This window comes from Bos indicus x Bos taurus, chromosome 6 (assembly GCF_003369695.1).
Source record: "Bos indicus x Bos taurus breed Angus x Brahman F1 hybrid chromosome 6, Bos_hybrid_MaternalHap_v2.0, whole genome shotgun sequence".
Lineage (NCBI taxonomy): Eukaryota > Metazoa > Chordata > Mammalia > Artiodactyla > Bovidae > Bos > Bos indicus x Bos taurus.
Genome location: NC_040081.1, coordinates 96704006 through 96725371, shown reverse-complemented (window position 1 = coordinate 96725371; position 21366 = coordinate 96704006). Strand labels below are relative to the sequence as shown.

At 38.3% G+C, this 21366-nt stretch overlaps 1 protein-coding gene across 8 annotated transcripts; it reads left to right on the top strand.

Annotated features, from left to right (window-relative positions):
* The first annotated feature begins 3636 nt into the window (after positions 1-3636).
* On the top strand, positions 3637-20832 carry HNRNPD (heterogeneous nuclear ribonucleoprotein D). 8 transcript variants are annotated; one of them, XR_003511580.1, is made up of 10 exons: positions 3674-4172; positions 6040-6096; positions 14950-15118; positions 15727-15888; positions 17208-17339; positions 17770-17869; positions 17983-18129; positions 19230-19324; positions 19638-19708; positions 20505-20832. XR_003511580.1 is itself a non-coding variant. In XM_027544874.1 (9 exons), exons 1-8 carry the CDS (start codon positions 3940-3942, stop codon positions 19295-19297), a joined length of 1068 nt encoding a protein of 355 aa, XP_027400675.1. In that variant the 5' UTR covers positions 3637-3939; the 3' UTR covers positions 19298-19324; positions 20505-20832. The 8 variants fall into 8 exon arrangements, 4 of the variants coding, with proteins under 4 accessions (XP_027400675.1, XP_027400677.1, XP_027400676.1 ...); XR_003511579.1 differs by having other exon boundaries at positions 19638-19744; XM_027544874.1 differs by lacking the exon at positions 19638-19708 and having other exon boundaries at positions 3637-4172.
* The last annotated feature ends 534 nt before the right edge of the window (positions 20833-21366 follow it).

Here is a 21366-nt window from a genome sequence, read left to right as displayed (position 1 = left end):
TCCGGACAGTTTATTCTAGGTTGTTGAACGGAATGTGTATTCCACTTCCGAGCACAAATTTGCTTACTCCATTTGTAGAGTATATTTATTTATTTAAAAAATTTTTTGGCCATGCCACACAGCTTGCAGGATCTGTTTCCTGCCAGGAACTGATCCTGGGCCAGGGCGGTGAAAACCTGGAATCCTAACCTGTAGAGTGTATTTAGCAGATTAAAACTATGATTTCTTGACTTAAGTGTGTATATCCTGTTCTGGATAAAAGTGATTTGTTTAAAATCTCAAATGAACTCTTTTTTTTTTTTCTGTCTTTCTTAAATACTGCAGTTGTTCCTGCAGGTTTTGCTTCATAAATGCTGAATTCAATGAGGCTCTAACATTTCAGTGTGTTATCTGAAACACTGGGAACCTCCTGAGGCATGGAATTTCTGATGTCAACACAGAGAAGGGATACTAGTTTTTCCACAGGGCTGGCACAGTCTAACTTACTGCCAATACACAATCTTCAGCCACTTAAACATTAAACTCTTACCAATGGCTATGGAATACAAATTTGGTTTTCCCTCTTAAGAAATTTCACATGTCAGCAAGTAGTTTGAGGAAGTGATTTTATGCCAGAGATTGAGATGGTTCAGTTCAGTTCTGTCGCTCAGTCGTGTCTGACTCTTTGCGACCCCTTGAACCGCAGCATGCCAGGCCTCCCTGTCTATCACCAACTCCCGGAATTCACCCAAACCCATATCCATTGAGTCGATGATGCCATCCAACCATCTCATCCTCTGTCCGTCCCCTTCTCTTCCTGCCCTCAATCTTTCCCAGCATCAAGGTCTTTTCCAATGAGTCAGTTCTTTGCACCAGGTTTCAGCTTCAACATCAGTCCTATCAATGAACACCCAGGACTAATTTCCTTTAGGATGGACTGGTTGGATCTCCTTGCAGTCCAAGAGACTCTCAAGAGTCTTCTCCAACACCACAGTTCAAAAGCATCAATTCTTCAGCGCTCAGTTTTCTTTATAGTCCAACTCTCACATCCATACATGACCACTGGAAAAACCAGTGAGACGGTAGTAAGAGACTTTTAAGTCTCTGGAAGAATATCTAGTTTACCCAAAAGATCCTAAACCTAACAAGTTGCCACTGAATAATTCAACCAGCAGTTAGTTTACTATGTGTGCATATGGGCATAAGGGAGGAAGGGGGCTTAGAACACATATCTTTACTCTCCAGAAACTCAAGGTCTAGTAAAGTCACCTGTTTAGAAAAACAGAAGAAAAGATAAAGATTGTGACAATGTATGATTAATTCTACCTCAGGTAGTCTGGGAAAGATTCACAGAAGTAGAAACATTTAATTGGAGTTTTGAAGGACAAACAGGAGTTTTACTTGGCAGATAAGGAACATAAAGAACTAGAGTTGAAGTTAAATGAGTTCTAAGAGGAACGTTGGGTGGATGTGGGAGAATAGGATGCAGAGATCTGGACCACGATATGTAGGGGTATGAGTTCTAAGGCATCATATATACTCACATAACACATAGTAAAAGTGTTAGCTTTAAAATCATTCCTAGGTTTCCTGGAATTTTTAATATAAACTCCAAGAACTCCTAGAGAAGGAAATGGCTACCCACTCCAGTATTCTCGCCTGGAGAATCCCATGGACAAAGGAGCCTGGCGGTCTACAAGTCCATGGGATCACAAGAGTCAGACAGCACTTAGCAAGTAAACTACCAAGAAGTCCAGAAGCTACAGGGCTATGTGTGAATTAAAATAAACCTTTTGGGAGTCTTTTACTAAAAGGCAGGCACGCGAAAAGCTGTCTGAAGAGCAAAAGAATCCTCCCTTTTAGACAGAAGAGATTCAAAAGACACCCCCTTTAGATGATCTTCTTAGTCATCTCTAAATTGGAATATTTGGTTTGAACACAATACTCACTTTCTTCTTGGCTACTTTTATTTTTTTGGCCCATACAGCTGTGCATCTGGGATTTTAGCTCCCTGACCAGGAATTTAATTCCACACCACCTCCCCCACCACCCGCGGCAGTGGGAATGCAGTCTTAACCACTGAACCACCAGCGAAGTCCCTTGGCTACTATTTTGACAGGTGGAGACAGACTTGAAGTCACTACCACCTGATCAAAGATGCACATTCTTGGCATTGCCTGGGTATGATTGACTTAATACAGTTCAGTAAGATTATATTTTTAAGACGTTTTCAGAAATTGATCCGTAGTCTTGGGTTTTTAATTATTCTGTAACGCTATTTCTCCTAACTTATTAAGAAAAAAAAAAAAAAGACTTTTTAGTCTTTCTTTGAGTTTTGGATGGTGTTAATACGAATTCATTTAATTACAAAGTGGAAAACAAATATTTAAACTCTTCAGAGTTTTTAGCTATACTTCACAACTAGTCTTCGTTTCTCCAGTGCCTAGGCACACGCTAAACATGCAAATAATCACTTGTTGACTAAAGTACCTAAAGTCTTCGTATACTTCTAGATGTAATTGCAAGAAGCTGCAAATCCCAAAGCCCGAATAAACCAGCTTCCAGTCAAGGCGCTTGGGATTTCGAATAGGTCTATTAAAGAACTTGACTGTTACCCTGCGTAACACTCCGAGCGGTGTTTAACAACAAAAAAACTCCTCTAGTCCACAACAGACCGAGAAACCTTGTAAAGATGACTCACATCATTTATATACTCTCTATAGCACACAGGCATTAACATTAAATGAACCCTTGGTTGATTTAACATACTTCCCAACTCCTAGCATTTTCAAAGAATCGTGGTAGGTTTCAGGATCCTCAACGACAGCAAAGCAAAACCACCCCGTTCCTTAAGATACGTAAGTTACCTACTTCTTCTGGAGAAAAATTTCAGGAGAAAAGCAGGCAAGCAAGTTATCTTATTTGGAAAGTACATCTTAAAAGGAAAGCAGCCCTGATCGTCAACAACCTCAGCCGGCCCGTCACGGGTTGGGAAGCAGGGGCAGCCGGGGACCCCTCAAAATGTCACCCGGTCGCCAGCGACTACGGCGGCCGGAGGAGCTGCCGCAGTCCGTGGCCGCGCGCGGCCAGCCGGGGCGCCTCGCTCGGGCCACCCCAAGCTAGGCGTCCCCAGGAGCCCGCGGGACAGGGTCAAGACCTCTGGGCCGACTCCCTTTCCTGGAGGGAACCGCTGACATCCAGGGAGCCGCCGGCAGCGCGCCTCCCCTCCCCCACTCCAAATCTGCAAGCGCACAGGGCAAAACCGCCTTCCGGGAGGTGCTACCACACCCCGGCCCGACGCCTCGCCTCCCGCCCGCAGCTGGGCTGTGCGGGAGGGGCTGCTGGGAGAGCCGACCAGGAACCCTCGGAAAAGCGGGGGCGGAGGAAGAGGCCCCTCTAGCCGCGCCTTCGAAACAGCGCTCCTTGTTCTCGATGGTCCCCGCGCGGCCGTCTTATCGAACGCCATTTCCGGTTCCTTTTAAAGGCCCCCACGCTGTGCGGCGCTGCGCGTGCGAGGAAGGTATAAAAGGGAGCGAGAGGGCGGGACCGAAGAGGAAGGGGGAGGAAGGAGAGAACTAGCGGTAAAGGGGGCGGGGGAGGTGCAAAGGGCGCGCTCGCGCGTCACGTGACCGGGACGCGCCGTTCTTCCGTCGGCCATTTTAGGTGGTCCGCGGCGGCGCCATTAAAGCGAGGAGGAGGCAAGAGCGGCCGCCGCTGCTTTTTCTTTTTTAGTGCAGCGGGCGAGAGCGGGAGTGCGCGCCGCGCGAGAGTGGGAGGCGAGGGGGGCAGGCCAGGGAGAGGCGCGGGAGCCTTTGCAGCCACGCGCGCCTTCTCTGCCTTGTTGTGTGCTTCGCGCGGTAGAGCGGGCGCGCGGCGGCAGCGGCGGGGATTACTTTGCTGCTAGTTTCGGTTCGCGGCAGCGGAGGGTGTAGTCTCGGCGGCGGCGGAGGCAGTAGCACCATGTCGGAGGAGCAGTTCGGCGGGGACGGGGCGGCGGCGGCGGCAACAACGGCGGTAGGCGGCTCGGCGGGCGAGCAGGAGGGAGCCATGGTGGCGGCGGCGCAGGGGGCAGCGGCGGCGGCGGGAAGTGGAGCCGGGACCGGGGGCGGAACCGCGGCCGGCGGCACCGAAGGGAGCAGCGCCGAGTCGGAGGGGGCGAAGATCGATGCCAGTAAGAACGAGGAGGATGAAGGGTGAGTAAGGGGCGGCCCGGGATAGTCAGGCCCAACTATCCCCCCTCCCCCTCCCTACCCCCCCGCCATTAGGCCTCGTTCCCGCTCTCCGCCCGCCCTCCAGGCGCCCGTGCAGCCTCTTTGCACTGTCCTCCCCTTTTCTACGCTGGTCTCCCCGGGGCTTTCGTTTCCTTCTCCCCCCAGCCTGCTAATCGCCCCCTCCCCCATCACACACGTTTCCACCTTTAGCCGTCACCATGCTGCTCCCCGGCCCGCCCTCCTTCCCTCCCTCGCCTCGGGTCTCCTCCCACTGACTTAGCCGCCGGAATTTTTTCCCGCCTGTCGAGGGGGTAACCTTTTTTCTAGTCCCGGTGTCTTCTCGCTGCCCAGTTTTCTTAAAAGTCCTGGGTATAAAAAACGCAATCAGAAAAGCTTGTATGCCTGGACACCTAAGGGTTATTGGGTGCTTCTCACTGCAGCATCCCGAGACGATGCTTTTTACAAAACACATGCTTCGGGGAATGTGTAGGCTGTCCAGCTTTCCTCTTTTCCCGTCTCGGCTTCAGGCCGAATGTATTTTGTTTTTTTCTTAGTATTTTGAGTAAGTTTCGCCTCGACCTTCGCCTTTTTCCTCTATTCACCATCGCCCAACGGCTTGCTCACATAGTCCCTACTTTTCAGCTTTACGGAACCCACTGGGCCCGGTGAAATTGCCCGATCGCCTGTTGGTACGTTGGTTTTGCTGCCAGGGCTTTCCTGAAGTTCCTGGTCGGCGGGCCTGCGCTTGACTGGAGCTCTTCTACCTCCGGCTTGCGAACTGCCCTTCCCCCACCCGCAGAGTTATTCTAACCGCGCACCTTTTTCGCGCCCTCGGCTATTGGATTCCCCGACTGTGGATACAGATAGTACGCTTACCTTACTTCTTCTGGGCGGTTTTCAGTTTTTACAACCCACCCTGTGCCCGGAATCCTTTTTTTGGTCTCTCTTGATTTCTCCTTCCCGCTCTCACCCGCTTAAGTTAAAGGAGGCCCACCAGCCTTCTTTCATAAAACGAACAAATCCTGTATTGTGCTATGGCTTTTTTTTTTTTTTTTTGCAGGTTTTTAAGTAGTAAGTTGTTTTCTCCATTTGGAATACGTTGTGTGTATTACTTAAAGCTGCATAGTATTTATTAGAACGCAGCATTTGGGAGCCGGGAGCATAATACAGGAGTTAGCAGGAGGGACTAAATCGAGGTTCTTGCTTGAGTTTTCTTATTCCCGTTACTGATCACTCATCTTGGGTTATCGCTTCCATTAATTTTTGTAGTTGGGGCGGGGGGGGGGGGGAGTGTGTCTGTGAACTTTTTTCCGCTGTAACAAGGAGAAAGGTGTTGGTAGAAGGTAAAAACAGTAAAATGTCGCTTTAACCCAATATTAGAAAACACGGTGTCCTTTATTGGGAAAAAGCACAAGCTTTGCAGCGGGAGAGAGAAGCCCTTTGGATACAGGATTTAATATTCTCAGCCGAGGCAGACTTGTGTGGGGCTGTTTTGCTGATTGCTGGCTTTGGGAGAGTAGAGGTGGGATGGGGAAACTTCATTTATCTTGAATTATGTACGACTTAGTTTAAGAAAGGGATATGTTAAATGTTTGGAAATTTAAGCCTTTAACGTTTTGGTTTTTTTCTGAATTCTGTTCTTTGGACAGAGGCAGCCAAATGATTAATTGTTTAACTTACTGTTTGGGGCAGGCTTTCTGTTCTGAATTTTCAAATCACAAAGCAGCTGCCTTTGTAGTTAATCTACTATTGAACTAGAGTGTAAATAAATTAAAGTTTTTAACCCTAACATGTCAAACACTAAAACTAGAATTTTGATTGGTTGCTGTACCGGTTGTTAATTCCCTAGCCATTCAAACTCCTCCCCACGACACTCTGAAGCAGCGACGGCACAGCGGGAAGAATGGTAAAACTTTTACATTTTATTTCTGTATTATAAAGGTTTCAGTAGTCATAACATGTGGAGGCTTTGAATTGGTTAGTTGCCCATTGATTCCCAGGAAATTCTAGACTTTAGTACAGTAGGATATTTTGTACCTGGGATATAAAACCTTTTAGGCATGTGTGTGATCTTTGGGCAAAATTGATGCCATTACATGGTTTTTGGTCTGTGGTAATGCATGTATTTGTGGTTTGGCCAATTAATGCTTAATATAATTAGTAATGATGTTTTCTATGTGAGCAAGAAAAAGTAAATTGAAAGTTGATTTGATTTTGTTAAGACAAAATTTCCTTGTAATTCTAACTTTAATGCTATGTGTGAAGGTTATCTGATACGAAGTATTGTGTGTTTAAAATATATTGCATGTTATACTGAAGTATTCTGGAGATGTCAAAACCATTTTTAAAGTAGTATTGTGTATATGTATGCAAAAATGAAGTTTTTAAAAAAATCTCCAAACATATTTGTAAACACAACTTTAAAAAGAATTGCACATTAATGTTAGATCATATTGATGTGGCTTTCCACTACAGCTTAAATCAGACTTTTAGATGTTCAGTGTGATTTGGCTGGAATGTTAATTACAGTTGGTTTACATGTATTCACAATTGCATGACTTTTTGGAAGTCTGGTAGATTATTGTTCTTTTTATCCCTCCCTTCCTCCAGATGTCACTATTTCAGCCTTTAGGTTATATTTGAGTTTTCTAAGAGTTTGTATTTACTACCACTGGTGTTTAGAGGGCAGGTAAATTGCAGGTAGTTGACTTACAGCTGTAGAGACTACATTCTAAGAACCCAGTTGGGATAACATTTAAATCTTACAGGAGCTTATTACTGTTATTTTCTTTCACTGAAATCTGTCCAGTTTTATAATGGAGATGAAGTTTGACATACTGAATAAAAGTTTTTTGATGGAAATTAATCTGTTTGGCCCTTTGATAGTTGAATTTCATTTCTAGGCAATAGTGGCAAACTAAGTATAAATTACAACTGTACTTGACTGCTCCATTACTTATTTCATCTTACGTAAGCAGTTATTTTCAGTAATTTGAAAGGACCATACACTTAGGTATAAAGGTTGGTTATTTCTTTGACTTTGCGATAATTTTTGTGTTCTGTTACCTAATACTATAACTTTGCAAGTTTTTTGAGTGATCTCTCAGGAAAATTGAACAATTGAATATTTACAGCTAACAATTTTAGGTTTTAACAAATATTTTCATTTTTAAAGTCTAATAATTTGACTTAAAAAATTACTGTCTCATCAGTTAGCCTCGTGCTTTACACATACTGTTTTTTAAACAACAACAAAAAAATCCCTCAAAATTTCTAATCTTTTTGGTGTCTGCACTTGCCACCCTATGTGCTGTTCTCTGTGTCCCAATTTGAGGAAAACTGGGGAAAAGTTTCATAATAGTGAAATAGTGGTTAATAGAGACAAAATTATCTAAATTTAATTTCTTAAACATATCTTTTTGTGTGTGTGTTTTTACGATTCTAATGAGACTAAAGTGATTACAATTTCATCTTAAAAGTATTTTAAATTGTAGACTGAAGTGTTTATTTTTAATACAAGAATAAACAGGCATTTTGAGGAGGACATGCTTGTTAAACCTCTAGTGGAATAAAGGGTTTCCACAATTTACTGTGGACGTTTAGGGTATTTCTATAGTAAAATGCCTTCCTGAGTTCACCTCATTTTAATTTTTCCAACTTTCACATTCCAAGTTTTTACTTAGAAACTACTACACTGGGATTTCCCGTTTTGGTGTGGACTTACTCCTCCTCTATAGGGCCACAATCCTTTTAGATACTCTAAAATCACTTAGTGTCTGCTAAAATAATGCATTCCATGTATAGCAAGCTACCTGGAGACAAAGTTTTTACATTCTAATGATTCATGGGGAGCTGTAATAATACTATGTTAACCTTCAGACAGTTTTACAGGGTAGGTGCATTGACTTAACCTTCATTGGATTAGACAAGCAGAATAACCCTTTTGTCTATCAGCCAAAGTACAGCAATAATTCCCTAGTAATAGGTTGATTGATATAGTACTGTAACTGTTAGTGTATAAATTTAAATATGATTCTTCCTGTTTGAGAATATTGTAAATTAAATGTGCTATAGGTTGTCACCCATCTAATTTTTAAGAAATGGGTCTACCTAACAAGTTTTTGTTTTAAATATTTGAGATTATACTCTATATCCTGGTGCTTCTGGGGCATCTTGAACATTGCTTTGTAGAAGAACAGTTACTTTTAGATAAAATAGTCTCACGCCGGATTGACTGGCCTTTGATTTAGTATGTTGGATTTACTATAAAGTTGAGACCCTGAGTAGACTGAATTTTAGCATTCTTTGGAACCTTTGACAGCTTCCAGGGCTAAAATTGCAGAAATGGATGCCCCCAGATCTTAAGATGATGAACATGTAAGGAAGGAGTACTCAATTCTCTTCGTTTCATGTTTTTTCTTTAATATACAGGATACTAAAATCACCTGACCTTTTGGGTTTGGAATTGGAGAATATCATTGAATATCAGTTTTTAAGTGTTGCTTTTTGAGATGAATATACTTGTAGCCCCTTCTATAAATTAAGTGTATGTTTACTGTGAGTTTTTCTGTTTTTTTTTTTTTTTTTTTTAACATTACCAGGGTACTCTGTCATCTGTAAGGGTGCCCTAATAAGAGTTTTGAATTTAACATTGTGTGTGATTTCATGGCCAATATTGAGGGTGATTAGTTTTAGCTTGAAAGCATTTAAAAAGGAATAGAATTAATTTTTTCCCGTATTCGAATTAAAATTGCACCTTGAGTGTGTGCAGGTTCACAAATGGAGTGATGAAACAACCTTTGTTAGTTGAAGTTTTATTTGACTTTAGTTCTGCTTCAACGTTTTAGTAGATAGGGCACTGAACTGGATGCTGGAAGCGTGGAATCTGTTTCTGTTACTTCACTTCCAACAGTGTGGTCTCAGGTAATATAACATGTTTGTTACTTGGTTTGCTGATCTGTTTGATGGAAACACTGCTCACCACAGGAAGATTGACTACATAGCCTGCTTTCATAGCTTGTGTGTATTTATCCTGTGCCTTAATAGTTGATACTGCCAGTGGTTTACTCCTGTGGAGTAAAGGTAAGCATGTTTTAGTTTCTGGAGTATTATATTATACATTGGAGCTAGACATTTAAGACTCTTTGGGGGTGGATTGGGAGACTCATATTACTGGCAGTGTTTGGCCAATAATCAAGGTGATAGTTTTAAGCATTGGGTCATGTTCTGTAAGCTCCTGCTTATCTAGACTTGAAGCTATCACAAAGCCCAAACAGCCGGGAAACCCAGCTCTGTCTCCCTACCCCAAGTCTCATGAGAAAGAGATGAAATTGTCAGCCAGTATACTCGAAAAGAATCAACAGACAATGTCATGGAATGAATCTTAAATATTTTCCCCCTTACATTATTAAAAAGTAATGGGATTTTAAAGCATTGCAAGATTCTGAAGTTCCATGGAGAAAGGTGAAAATCATTTGATGAGTTTAGTGTTGATAAAGAATTGTGAACGTGTAGTAATCTCAGTTAACCAGAATCTTAACCTCTAGGTAGAACAGTGTTTATCCTACAAAGTTGATTGAGAGTTTATTTTAAAAGCAAAAATACAAGATGTCATTCTTGCTTGGGAATGAAATGAAAAGGGGAAATTTTGGGTTAAACATTTAAAGTTTGTTAAAAAATTCTCATGTTTATTAGCTATTAGATTTCAACTCAGTTGTCCTTTTTAGTCATTTAGGTTCATTCAAAGTATGAAGAAATAAGATCTGATACATTAGCTCTTAGAAGAATTTTTTTTTTATTGACTTACTAAAAGTTTGTCAAGCCATTTCCAGGGGTATTTTTTTTTAATACAGATTCTAAAATGATACCATGTGATATCTAGTTGCAAAAAATGAACCCCTCCCTGTTTTAGGTAACTGCTGACTTAATTTTAAACTAAATCTGTATTTCATAAGGAAAAATAAATACTCATTTTTTTATCTACTGGTAAGAGTCCTTACTAGCAATAATGTTTAATATTTTAGGATTGTAAAGACATAATGATAAAATACCAGAAATTTTATTTAAATAAGGATTAGTGTTTATGCTTGAGTGACATTACTCTAAAAGGTGACAGTACTTAGCCAGTCATGTTACATACTTGAAATGTATTATCAGTTTGACATTCTGTTGTAGTTTTTAAACTGTCAGAATTTGTTATGAAACTACATATGGAAGATTGCAAGTTGTTGGGAAGTTTTAAAAGAGAACTTTCTTTGCCCTTTTCCAAAATTGGAAAGAAGTGTAATGAATGATATTCAAAGTAATGATGTATTACTTTGAATAGGGTATTTGACAGTAAAGCCTTGTTAGGGGAAGTATCTTTATATAAAAAATACTATTGAGTTTGGAGTGTTTAAACCTAGAGGCCTCAGTAGTATTGAAAATAAAGTTCTTAGATGGGAAGAAACAGCTTCCACCAGCCAGTACTGTTGCTTACATATTGCTTTTTATATTTAGAAATTCTTCCTTACTAAAGTTACTGGCATTTATGTAGAGTACAAACAAATCATTAGTGTGAATTTGGAACTACATTTTATTTAAAGAGTCTCAGACAACCTAATTTCCTGTCTGTATTTTTTATACGGGATATATAAAGTTTTGAGGCTAAGTCTTCAGCATTAAAAATAATCTTTTAGGATCCATTTGTATAAAACTCATCTTGGCCTATACACCTTTAATGTTGGAAACTTTAGCTCATGCAGATTAAAAACAAGTCATTGAATAAATGAAAAAATTATTTAATATTTTAATATTTAGTTTGTGTTCTACCCTTCTAAATAGTAATTTGTTTTTATTGAGCACTTAGAGTGTGTCAGACCATGTTCTGTGCCATTTAAATCCTTATTGCAGGTAGCCGAGGTAAGCGTTCAGTAAGTTCTGAAGGAAGGATTTAAACCCCAAGTAGCTTGGCTCACTGCCTCTAACCTCTAGAAGAGAATGTCCCACAAAGCACCCTCAAGTCTCATTTGGAGACTTATCTGCAATGTTTGTCATTTAATACTATAGTATGGTATAATGTCAGTATTTATAAGGCAAGGATATTTTAATTCTTCAGTAGGTATTTTAAGTTGTGTACTGTATTGCTTCTGGGGTGCTAAATAATTTTATAGATAGAATTAAAAAATTAAACTTCGTTGATACTGTAGATGAAGTTCTACACTTCAGTTGGGATTATTGATTCACTTACAGGTAAGGATCAGATTTTAAACTTGTAGTATTAGGGACCCAATTTTGCTACTTGAACAAGTCCTGTGCTGTAGTTTTAACTTGACTGTTCAGGATTTTTATGAAAGTCCAGCTCTCCTTCATTGTAAAATGTTTGTGTATCATTGCAGGGGTGTAAGTAACTTGAAAGTCAGTCTTTGCATTCAAGGCAGCGAAGGTAATCTGGACAGATAAGATATTGTGCTTTAAGTAAGATATAGTAATATAAAATACAGGTAGTTTAAATTGATGTCTTAAACCATTTCATAATTTGAGTCAGGATGTGGGAATGCTCATGTTATAAAGACGCTAAAATAAGTTCCCATTTATCCAGAATTAAGATAACAGGCTTACTTTTATCTGTTATATTTTGGTATGTCTACTGAATAAAGATGGGATGGATTTAATATGTTACATTTGGCAAAGATGGGGTGGATTTGGTACAGTATGTTCATTGTAGTATATCCACCTGTCTGGTTATCAGTTTTGTGCAGCAGCCTGCCTTATTAGAGCAGCAGAAGAGTGCTTTGGGGCTGCCAAAATGGTAATGAATTAATCTCAAAAAGAGCCAGTTAAACTCCTGGTCAGAGGCTGTTTACTGTTACTTTACCAAAAATTAGAAAAAAATCACGTGCCAACTAACTTCCCCCAAAATGGAGCAGGGAGCATTTTAGAATAGCGGCTGCTGATTAATCTGGCAAAAATGAAAACTAGAACTAAGAAAGCTAGAGCCAAGGAATAAGGTGTATTTAATGCATTAATAAAAAGTTCAGAAGAGTGTAGGCATGCTACAAGTAGCATAAGGTGTCAGTGATGACTGACAGAGTGTTAAATCATGATTACAGCAGAAGAGTATGTGCAGTATACTGTAGGGGAAAAAGAAAAAAAATCAAGTAGTGCGTTAATTGCTCAGTCGTGTCCGACTCTTTGGGACCCCACGGACTGTAGCCCGCCAGACTCCTCTGTCCATGGGATTCTCCAGGCAAGAGTACTGGAATGGGTTGCCATTCCATCTAGGTGCATTCCAAGTAAATTGAACATTAAACAATTGAGAGACTAGGGAAACAGGAAATACTTGAAGGAAGGTGGACTATCTGGCTTGTTCTTTAAAGGTGCTGGATGGCTAAAGTTTTATTACTACATATTTTGCTCTAATTTTTTGACAAACTAATTATTCTCTGGAATATCTATAAGTTACAGTTGTCTAGGACATTTGCTGTTCTGGATAAATAGGATTTGACTATTAGTTTAAGAAGGATAGCCTCTTCAGTGACCTTTTAACTCTTAAGGTAGGCACATTTAAGTATTTTTTGATCTTCAGGACTCTTACTAAATGTGCAGAGTTTCTCTAAAGAACACTTAATGGACCAATTGATGAATTAGTATGCTTATGTAGTATTTAAGAAAACTGATTTCTAATGTTGACAAAGTTTGGGGTTTGTGAATAATAGAATGTGCCTCATTCTTGGTGTTATATTTTATTTCTTTGTAACTATTTTTTATTAATTTTAAATTGAGGACACAACTCAATAAAAACATTGCCTTGGGTAAATAAAATCAAAACTAGTTTTGTCTCAGTATCTGAGGAATAGGCCAGACAGCCACAGGATTTTCTTGCCTTTCAATTTCAGTTTTTTAAAAAAGGCTTCTTTAATTATTCTCTTCAGGTTGAAATAACTTCAAACTGTTAAATTATTGGTGGAAAGTTTCTGTAATAATCACAATAGTAGTAATTTAATAGTTGGATTTTAACATAGTTGAAATTGTTTCTATCAAGAACATCCCGTGAATATCAGAGTAAGAGGTCATTGCCTTATAGTCAGTTTCTTTCTCATGAAAAAGATAGTAGTGTCCTCTTCACCTTGAAAGAGTAAATGTTGATAATGTACTTTCGTCTATGAAGGTACATACTCTGGATCTGTAGGTTAAAAATAAAAGTGCTTAAAGCAATTTAAGTAACTTGGACTGTATATTATTTCACTGGATATGAAAGAAAATGTCATTGAAAATACCTCAACTTTTTCCCCATGGAATTAGCCATAAACATTAAAAAATACCTGTACATCATGAATGTTTTGTTATACTCCTTTGATTATAGAATACAAAAAGGGTTAATAAAAGTTAGAGTGTGGAAATTTTATTAGAATTCTGAATGTTAAGCATATAAATAGTCCAGTTCTAGAATACAGGTACAAGTTGAAAACCTAACTTAAATGGGAAGCACACTGTATGCCTAAAAATGACTTTTTTTGTGTTAAATTTATCATTGGAAGTAAGAACAAGACTGATAAAACAGTAAGATCAGTAACACCTCAGTTAATCTGGCATTTTTAGGTTAAGCTGAAGCAGGATCTTATTCTAGAGATAAGACTTTGTCCTTTTGTTGAAAGAGTTGGTTTCAGTGGCAGAATTCTAAGAGGCCCACAAGATGGAGATGTTCTTGCTTTAATTTCTTTCCAGAGCTGAAAGTTAGCACCACATTCCCCCCCTGCCCTTACCTCTGACCCTATCTGTAGTTACAGATAGAAGTCGTTGACCAAACATGGTTTTACTCCCATGTTGAAATTGATTTTTAGTCCTCACATAACAAATTCTGACAGTTTACCCTTAAAGTAACAATCTTCAGTCTCTCCAAAGGATAGGAGGTAATGTTAGCTCTTTTGTGGGACTGGGTAAAGAGGGCAGAAGTCATAGGGCTCACAGAGCCGCCAGATCTGAGCTTTATGACCTTTTGCTGTAATAAAAATAGGATTTCATGTTAAATTTTCTTTTGAGGGGGGCTGTAGTTTGGATTTAAAGTGTCTTGGTGGTTTCCACTTACCACTTGTCACTTGTAGCATTTTAAAGATTTAAATATCTTATTGCTGGTTAACTGAGGTTCTACTGGAAATAAATCATCTAGGTTAATTAGTGGGTTTTGCTTCACTGGATAATTCTTTTTATTCATTAAATTGCTTATGTGATTACTTTTGTCTTTATTAAGGATTCTTAGCACATCCAAAAACTTGGTTTACAACTTAATTGTGAGACTTTCTCATTTTTTTGTGCTAAGAGTTTTATTAATGAGAGAACTGTTAGAAAAGAAACTTCAGTGTAAGCACATGGTAGCTGCTGTGATTAGTGGGAACTGCATAACCTTTTTATAAGTTTAATAAAGATTTGGAAGAGAAATTTCAAGGTGAAATTCTGTATTTCGCTATTAGCAGTATTGTAATTTAAGAAAGACGGTATACACTCTTTTTACCTTGGGGATGCACTTATCTTTTTCATAAGTCAAAAGACTTAATCTGCTGCTTGCTCACTATCTTGTAATTGATTATGCAGGCGCAGTAGTGATAAAACTCTCCAAAACTGTAATAGAGTGTTCTTGATATGTGGTTATGTAGGAAGAGTGACATTTCAATATACTGCCCAGTAAATTGGTGCAGTTTGGGGAAAGTATATTATTGATGTGGATACTTAAGGCAAAATAAAAAACTTTTTAGCATTTTAATATTGCTTTTTGTCTTTACAGGAAAATGTTTATAGGAGGCCTTAGCTGGGACACTACAAAGAAAGATCTGAAGGACTACTTCTCCAAATTTGGTGAAGTCGTAGACTGCACTCTGAAGTTAGATCCTATCACAGGGCGATCGAGGGGTTTTGGCTTTGTGCTATTTAAAGAGTCGGAGAGTGTAGATAAGGTAGTGTGCTATGTGTTCTCATCAGTTAATAATAAAATATGTGAATAGTTTGATAAAATTAATATGCCCATTGTTTGTGATTTCCCTCTTTGCTTATATGAAGGAAAAGATAATGGCTTTTGCCAATACATTTTAAGAATCAGATTAAAGAATTGTTTACTGAATACTTCATGTGCCAGGCTCTACTATATTAAGATTAAATTTAAAAGCCTTTAAAGATGCTTGATTGGAAAGATGTGCTGTGACATGTTTACAGAAGTAGAGATGTTGAAATCTGTAGGCAGGAAACTTGACTGAATCATTTTACATTTCAGTCTTTAGGCTACAGGGAAGTAGCAGTCATGCTTATAGAGCTGATAGATAAAGGCATGATGATTTTCGGATTATTGATTAACCCTTCTCATTCTTAACTGACCTTGAGGCTTAAACACTAGTATATATTAGCAGATGGCACATCACTACATTTGGACGGTTTAACTGTGAGCTGGTCAACGTATGTCTGGCATTAGCTATATTTATTCAACTATAGTTATTCTTAAGTAAGTTAATGATCTCTGAACTTTAGTTAAGATACACATCTTTCAAATGAAAAACTTCAATTTCCTTAGGTCATGGATCAGAAAGAACATAAATTGAATGGGAAGGTGATTGATCCTAAGAGGGCCAAAGCCATGAAAACAAAAGAGCCTGTTAAAAAAATTTTTGTTGGTGGCCTTTCTCCAGATACACCTGAAGAGAAAATAAGGGAGTACTTTGGTGGTTTTGGTGAGGTATGTGTTAATATTTTGACCCGTGTTTTTTTTGTTTTTTTTTGTTTGTTTGTTTTTGTCAAATTTAGTATAAATACAGTTGTCACATTATAGATTTCTCAAAATTGTTTTGAAGTTTGGACAGATAATGTGATTTGTTTGGAAATAAATACAGTTGTCACATTATAGATTTCTCAAAATTGTTTTGAAGTTTGGACAGATAATGTGATTTGTTTGGAAATAAGGATGGTGTAGATACTTTATTAGTAGTATTTTCAGAGTAGTGTCTTTGGAGGTTAGAAGATTGCCTGTTCTGGTTTATTGAGGAGCTGTTGTGCGCAGTGTCCCTGGGCACAATGTACACAAACTTTAAAGGAGATGTTCCTATTTTGAAATTTACTGGATTAGTGGAAGGAATAAAACTAAATGAGGAAGAAACCAAGATTGGATTACCTGAGATATACAAGGCAATGCTTCAGTTGAGAATAGAAAAGAAATAAACTAAAAATATGGTGGAGTGCCTTCTCAGTTAAGTACATGTATATGTGCAGATTTTATGAAGCTAATTACAGATTTAGATTCTGTTTGTGAATTAATGATTTAAAGCTGAGAAATTTGAGTCTTTAGACCTAGATACAGCCGGCAGACATCCTTGGTATGATTCAGACAGACATATTGCTTGTTTTGTTGTTAGTATTTAAGAGCTGAAATATTTCCCGCAAAAATCTGGGCATTTACCTTTTCTTCGATATTTGTAAGATCAAGCAACATTGGGATTGCCTTCTTACATGGTTACAGCCATCTAAGATTTAAGTGTAGCAGCTTCTACCTTTGCTCGAATATTCTTTATAGTTTTAAGCAGTTCTCACCATTCCCCCATATTCTCCCAAACACAGTCACTTTAATTCTGTTTCTCTTAAAATAGACTGTTTTGGGATGTTCCTGGTGTTCAGTGGTTAAGACTTCACTCTTGCCATGCAGAGGGCGTGAGTTTGATCCTTGGTCAGGGGACTAATATCCCACATGCTGAATGGCACGGCCAAAATTTTTAAAAATATATTGTTTCCTTTTGCTTGTGCTTAGTGGGCATTTGAGTTTATGACCCTTGAATTAAGTAATATATGTCAGTGCCCTGGGAAGCTGTATTTTTATAAAAAGCTTTAAAGACTTTAGGTGGAGTGCATATTCTAATGTGAAAACTTCTTTTAAAAGAGTAAAGTAAACGGAGAGACAGCAGAATAGAGCTTGAGGGCCAAATGCTTGTTTTCTCTGTGCATTTTCCCTACTAAACTTGCAAACTAAGGTATTATAACTTTTTTTTTTTTTTTTTTAATAATCAGGTTGAATCCATAGAGCTCCCCATGGACAACAAGACCAATAAGAGGCGTGGATTCTGCTTTATTACCTTTAAGGAAGAGGAACCAGTGAAGAAGATAATGGAAAAGAAATATCACAATGTTGGTCTTAGTAAAGTAAGTTAAGCAATTGTAGATAATACTGGGTGGTGTTGAGAGTTAATCATGTAAACTTTCTATAAAAGGCTCAGTTTGTGTGCTTCTGCTTTAAAGATGTCTTATTGGCTCCTTATTTATCAGTCATTCTTTGACTTTTTGCTTTTAGTTGGGGAATATTTTTTTTGTTTTTAAGTGAATTTTTGTCTAGACTTTACCAGGAGATATTTTCTGAGGACCCAACAAATAGAATATAGTAGCATACTCAAGCAGATACTTCTTGGATCTGTCAGAAGTGTTATTTCTCCAAGTACTGATGATTGGTTTACTTGAAGAATTGATTTGAGGAAAGTATCAAATCAGCCCACTGTATGTTTTAGACAGTATTGGCTATTCTGATTATTTTTTTTTCCTTGAGTCAGTATAATCACATACTTTTTTCTCTCTTTAGTGTGAAATCAAAGTAGCTATGTCGAAGGAACAGTATCAGCAACAGCAGCAGTGGGGATCGAGAGGAGGATTTGCAGGAAGAGCTCGTGGAAGAGGTGGTGGTAAGCTTGAGCCTAAGTTTACTCTTATCTTAAGCTTTTCTACTTTTTAATTATCCTGAAGTAAAGATCTTTGCTGATCTTCTGACTTTAGTGAACCTATTAATGTGCTGCAGGCCCCAGTCAAAACTGGAACCAGGGATATAGTAACTATTGGAATCAAGGCTATGGCAACTATGGATATAACAGCCAAGGTTACGGTGGTTATGGAGGATATGACTACACTGGTTACAACAACTACTATGGATATGGTGATTATAGCAGTAAGTACTATACTTTTTATATTAACTGCTATTTGACATTTATTTTGTACAAATTTGGATAGGTAGAAAGGTTAGTGTAGCTTTGCCAAGTGCAAACTTCTTCAGGTTTCAAATTCCTGGAAACTTGAAACTGCAGCCATTTTTTGCTGTTTCTCCCAGCTTTTGTAGCACATGCACGCTCTAAGGGTAAGGTGTATGTGTGTTTCTGTATATGTTTGCTGGGCTTCGGTTTTTCTTGCTTTTAGAAACTTTAAGGTTAGGTCAGGTCTTGTAAGTTCAAGGTATTCTAAATGTCAGTTCTTGGACCAACCAATAATCTTGGCATGATGTGTCTTAAATCCTATAAAAGCGAAGGATGTTGCCAGTTACAACAAATCGTATCCTCACCATAAGATAATCAGGTGTAAATTGTTAAAACAGTTGTTGAACTTGATGGGGCAAAAAAGAACCCTTGAAATTGAGACATGTGAAGCCCTGACTTTATTGTGCAACTTGATATGTTGCTCTCCTAATTCGTGGTGACTTCTGCCTTTCAGGGAAGGGGCTCTACTGGAAACAATTTTAGATTTGTTTGGAGGAGACTGGTTGCATTGATTGCATTGTTTTAAGTGGTGATTCTTTTTCTTCCTTGGTTAGACCAGTTCTTGGAATCATATCCTTTCTTAGGTGACTAGGCCTGCTGCACAATAATAGGCTAACTAAAGTCAGAAGAAGGTCAGCAAAGATGGCTGGGTGAGCTTGGAGCCCTTTGCTTAGAAGGGCAGAGATAAGAAACGTTGATTGTGGTTGACAGAATCTCCTGTTCTAAATTGTAAGACGGTTTTACCTGGTGGTTGTAAAAGAGTCTGCTATGAAACTCTAAACCTTTAAACTGTAAGGGTCAAGGGATTGTGTTCCATTTTATATAAGAATCAAGTAATCAACTCATCCTGAATGCTTCTCATTGTAGGCATTCAACATATACTTGTTAAATGATTGGAGATGGTGATTTTTTATGCTGGGAGGATAACTCCTAATTTTTTGCTATATTCAAAATTAGACTCTGTTCTTACTAGTACTGTGTAACCACTGCAGATGTTCTAACCCTGTTTTTACTTTAGACCAGCAGAGTGGCTATGGGAAAGTATCCAGGCGAGGCGGCCATCAAAATAGCTACAAACCATACTAAATTATTCATTTGCAACTTCCCCAACAGGTACGTTCTCAAAACAGTCCTATTATCATCTTAAAGTAGTTTATATGTTCTATATTGTACTTAATATAATGTTTACTATTTTAAAGTTTCACAGCACCCAGCTGTGACAGCACACAGCTTATCATATTTTAACATAGTGACTTTTCAAGATATGTAACACAGGTGCTTTTAAGCTTTTTGCCTTTTTTGTCCTATTATTAACAAGTCAGTAAAGTTAACAGGTAAAGTACTGCTAATGGGTACAAATTAAGGAATTGCAGCAAAAAACTATTGCCTACTAACTCTGACATTATACCTTGTTTGTACCCGCCAGCGGGAACTTCCTTGCAGGCCCTGTGTCGCGCTGACTTCACGATTCTCACAGGCCCGCTCAATGCGGACAGGGTACGAGATGCTCACGCTCTCGAATGCTGCCGTGTGGTATGGTCTCTTCCAACATCCTGTATCAGCATTATAAAATAAAATGGATACTTCAAGCTTTGCCTTCACTTATTTCTTTGCTTTTAAAAACTATTTGTAATGTAATTTTAATGCATTTTTTACAGGCCCAGTAATGGTTAAATACGTCAGCTTACTGAATAATTTTAACTATTTATTCTTCTAAGGATACAGCTTGTCTCTGGATTTTCCAGTCTTAATTTTATATTTTATTAATCTATTTTAATGCTTGCTTTTCCCATTTATAGACGTTGTAGCAGTAATTGCAAGAAGTTCTTGAGCTGAATTCCTGTTGTGACAACTTCCTATATATCTATAATTATAATAGATAACTTTTTCTTTTAGTTGTATATAACTTTTCTATAATTTCCGATGGGCAAGAGATATGCTGATCCAATAAAAATAAGTTTAAATATTAGATGCTCTTGGGTCAAAATGCCTTTTACCAAATTGACTGACCTTTTTTATGAGTTCTTGGGTAGATGCTTTTTGAAAAGCTTTTTGTAATTTTAAAGAACCCTTTGAAAGCATATCACATCTTAAACCAGTGGTGCACATGTGGATTTACAGCTCATGGACTCTACTGTTCAGCTTTAATTTATAAAACATATCACACATTTAATGTTATACAATATTTACATATAGTGGGACATAGGGATATCTCAGTTTTATGTAAATTTTGGTAAGTGTTGTAGCTGCCTGGAGTGATTGCTGTTTTCTTTTTCTTCTTCTTTGTCTCCAGGTGGTGAAGCAGTATTTTCCAAATTGAAGATTCATTTGAAGGTGGCTCCTGCCACCTGCTAATATCAGTTCAAACTAAATTTTTTGTATCAAGTCCCCGAATGGAAGTATGACGTTGGGTCCCTCTGAAGTTTAATTCTGAGTTCTCATTAAAAGAAATTTGCTTTCATTGTTTTATTTCTTAATTGCTATGCTTCAGAATCAATTTGTGTTTTATGCCCCTCCCCCCAGTATTGTAGAGCAAGTCTTGTGTTAAAAGCCCAGTGTGACAGTGTCATGATGTAGTAGTGTCTTACTGGTTTTTTAATAAATCCTTTTGTATAAAAATGTATTGGCTCTTTTATCATCAGAATAGGGAAAAAAAGGAGGAATTATAAACTGTCATGAAGTTAAGCAGAAGTTTGGAAAATAGTAAAACTTGTCAAAATTGAGGCCATGGTTAAGATTGCAGTGAAATTTTACATGTTTTTAGTTAAGATCTAGTTTTTGGCACAGTGTGACCTCCCTGTCCTAATTGGAAATGACTTAATGTAGTTAATTTGTTTGTTGGATGTTTTAAAAGTACTTCCATATGTAGCCATTAAGCTTTATAATACTTTCCCAGTTTTTGCTTAATATGTATTGTGCTTTTTAGAACAAATCTGGATAAACGTGCAAGAACCCTTTTGCACAGATAATGTTTTGTGCTTCCATTAAATAAAAAATCTGGTTATCATAATACAAATGCAGCTAGTTTAGAGATTTTTAGGGTTGTGGGTTTGTATTCGGTAGATATCCAAGTGTTGAGGGAGGATTAAAGAAATGTGTACTGTGTTGATGTGTGCGCTCATTTGTTTGGATGATTTTTATTGCCATTTCTTAAA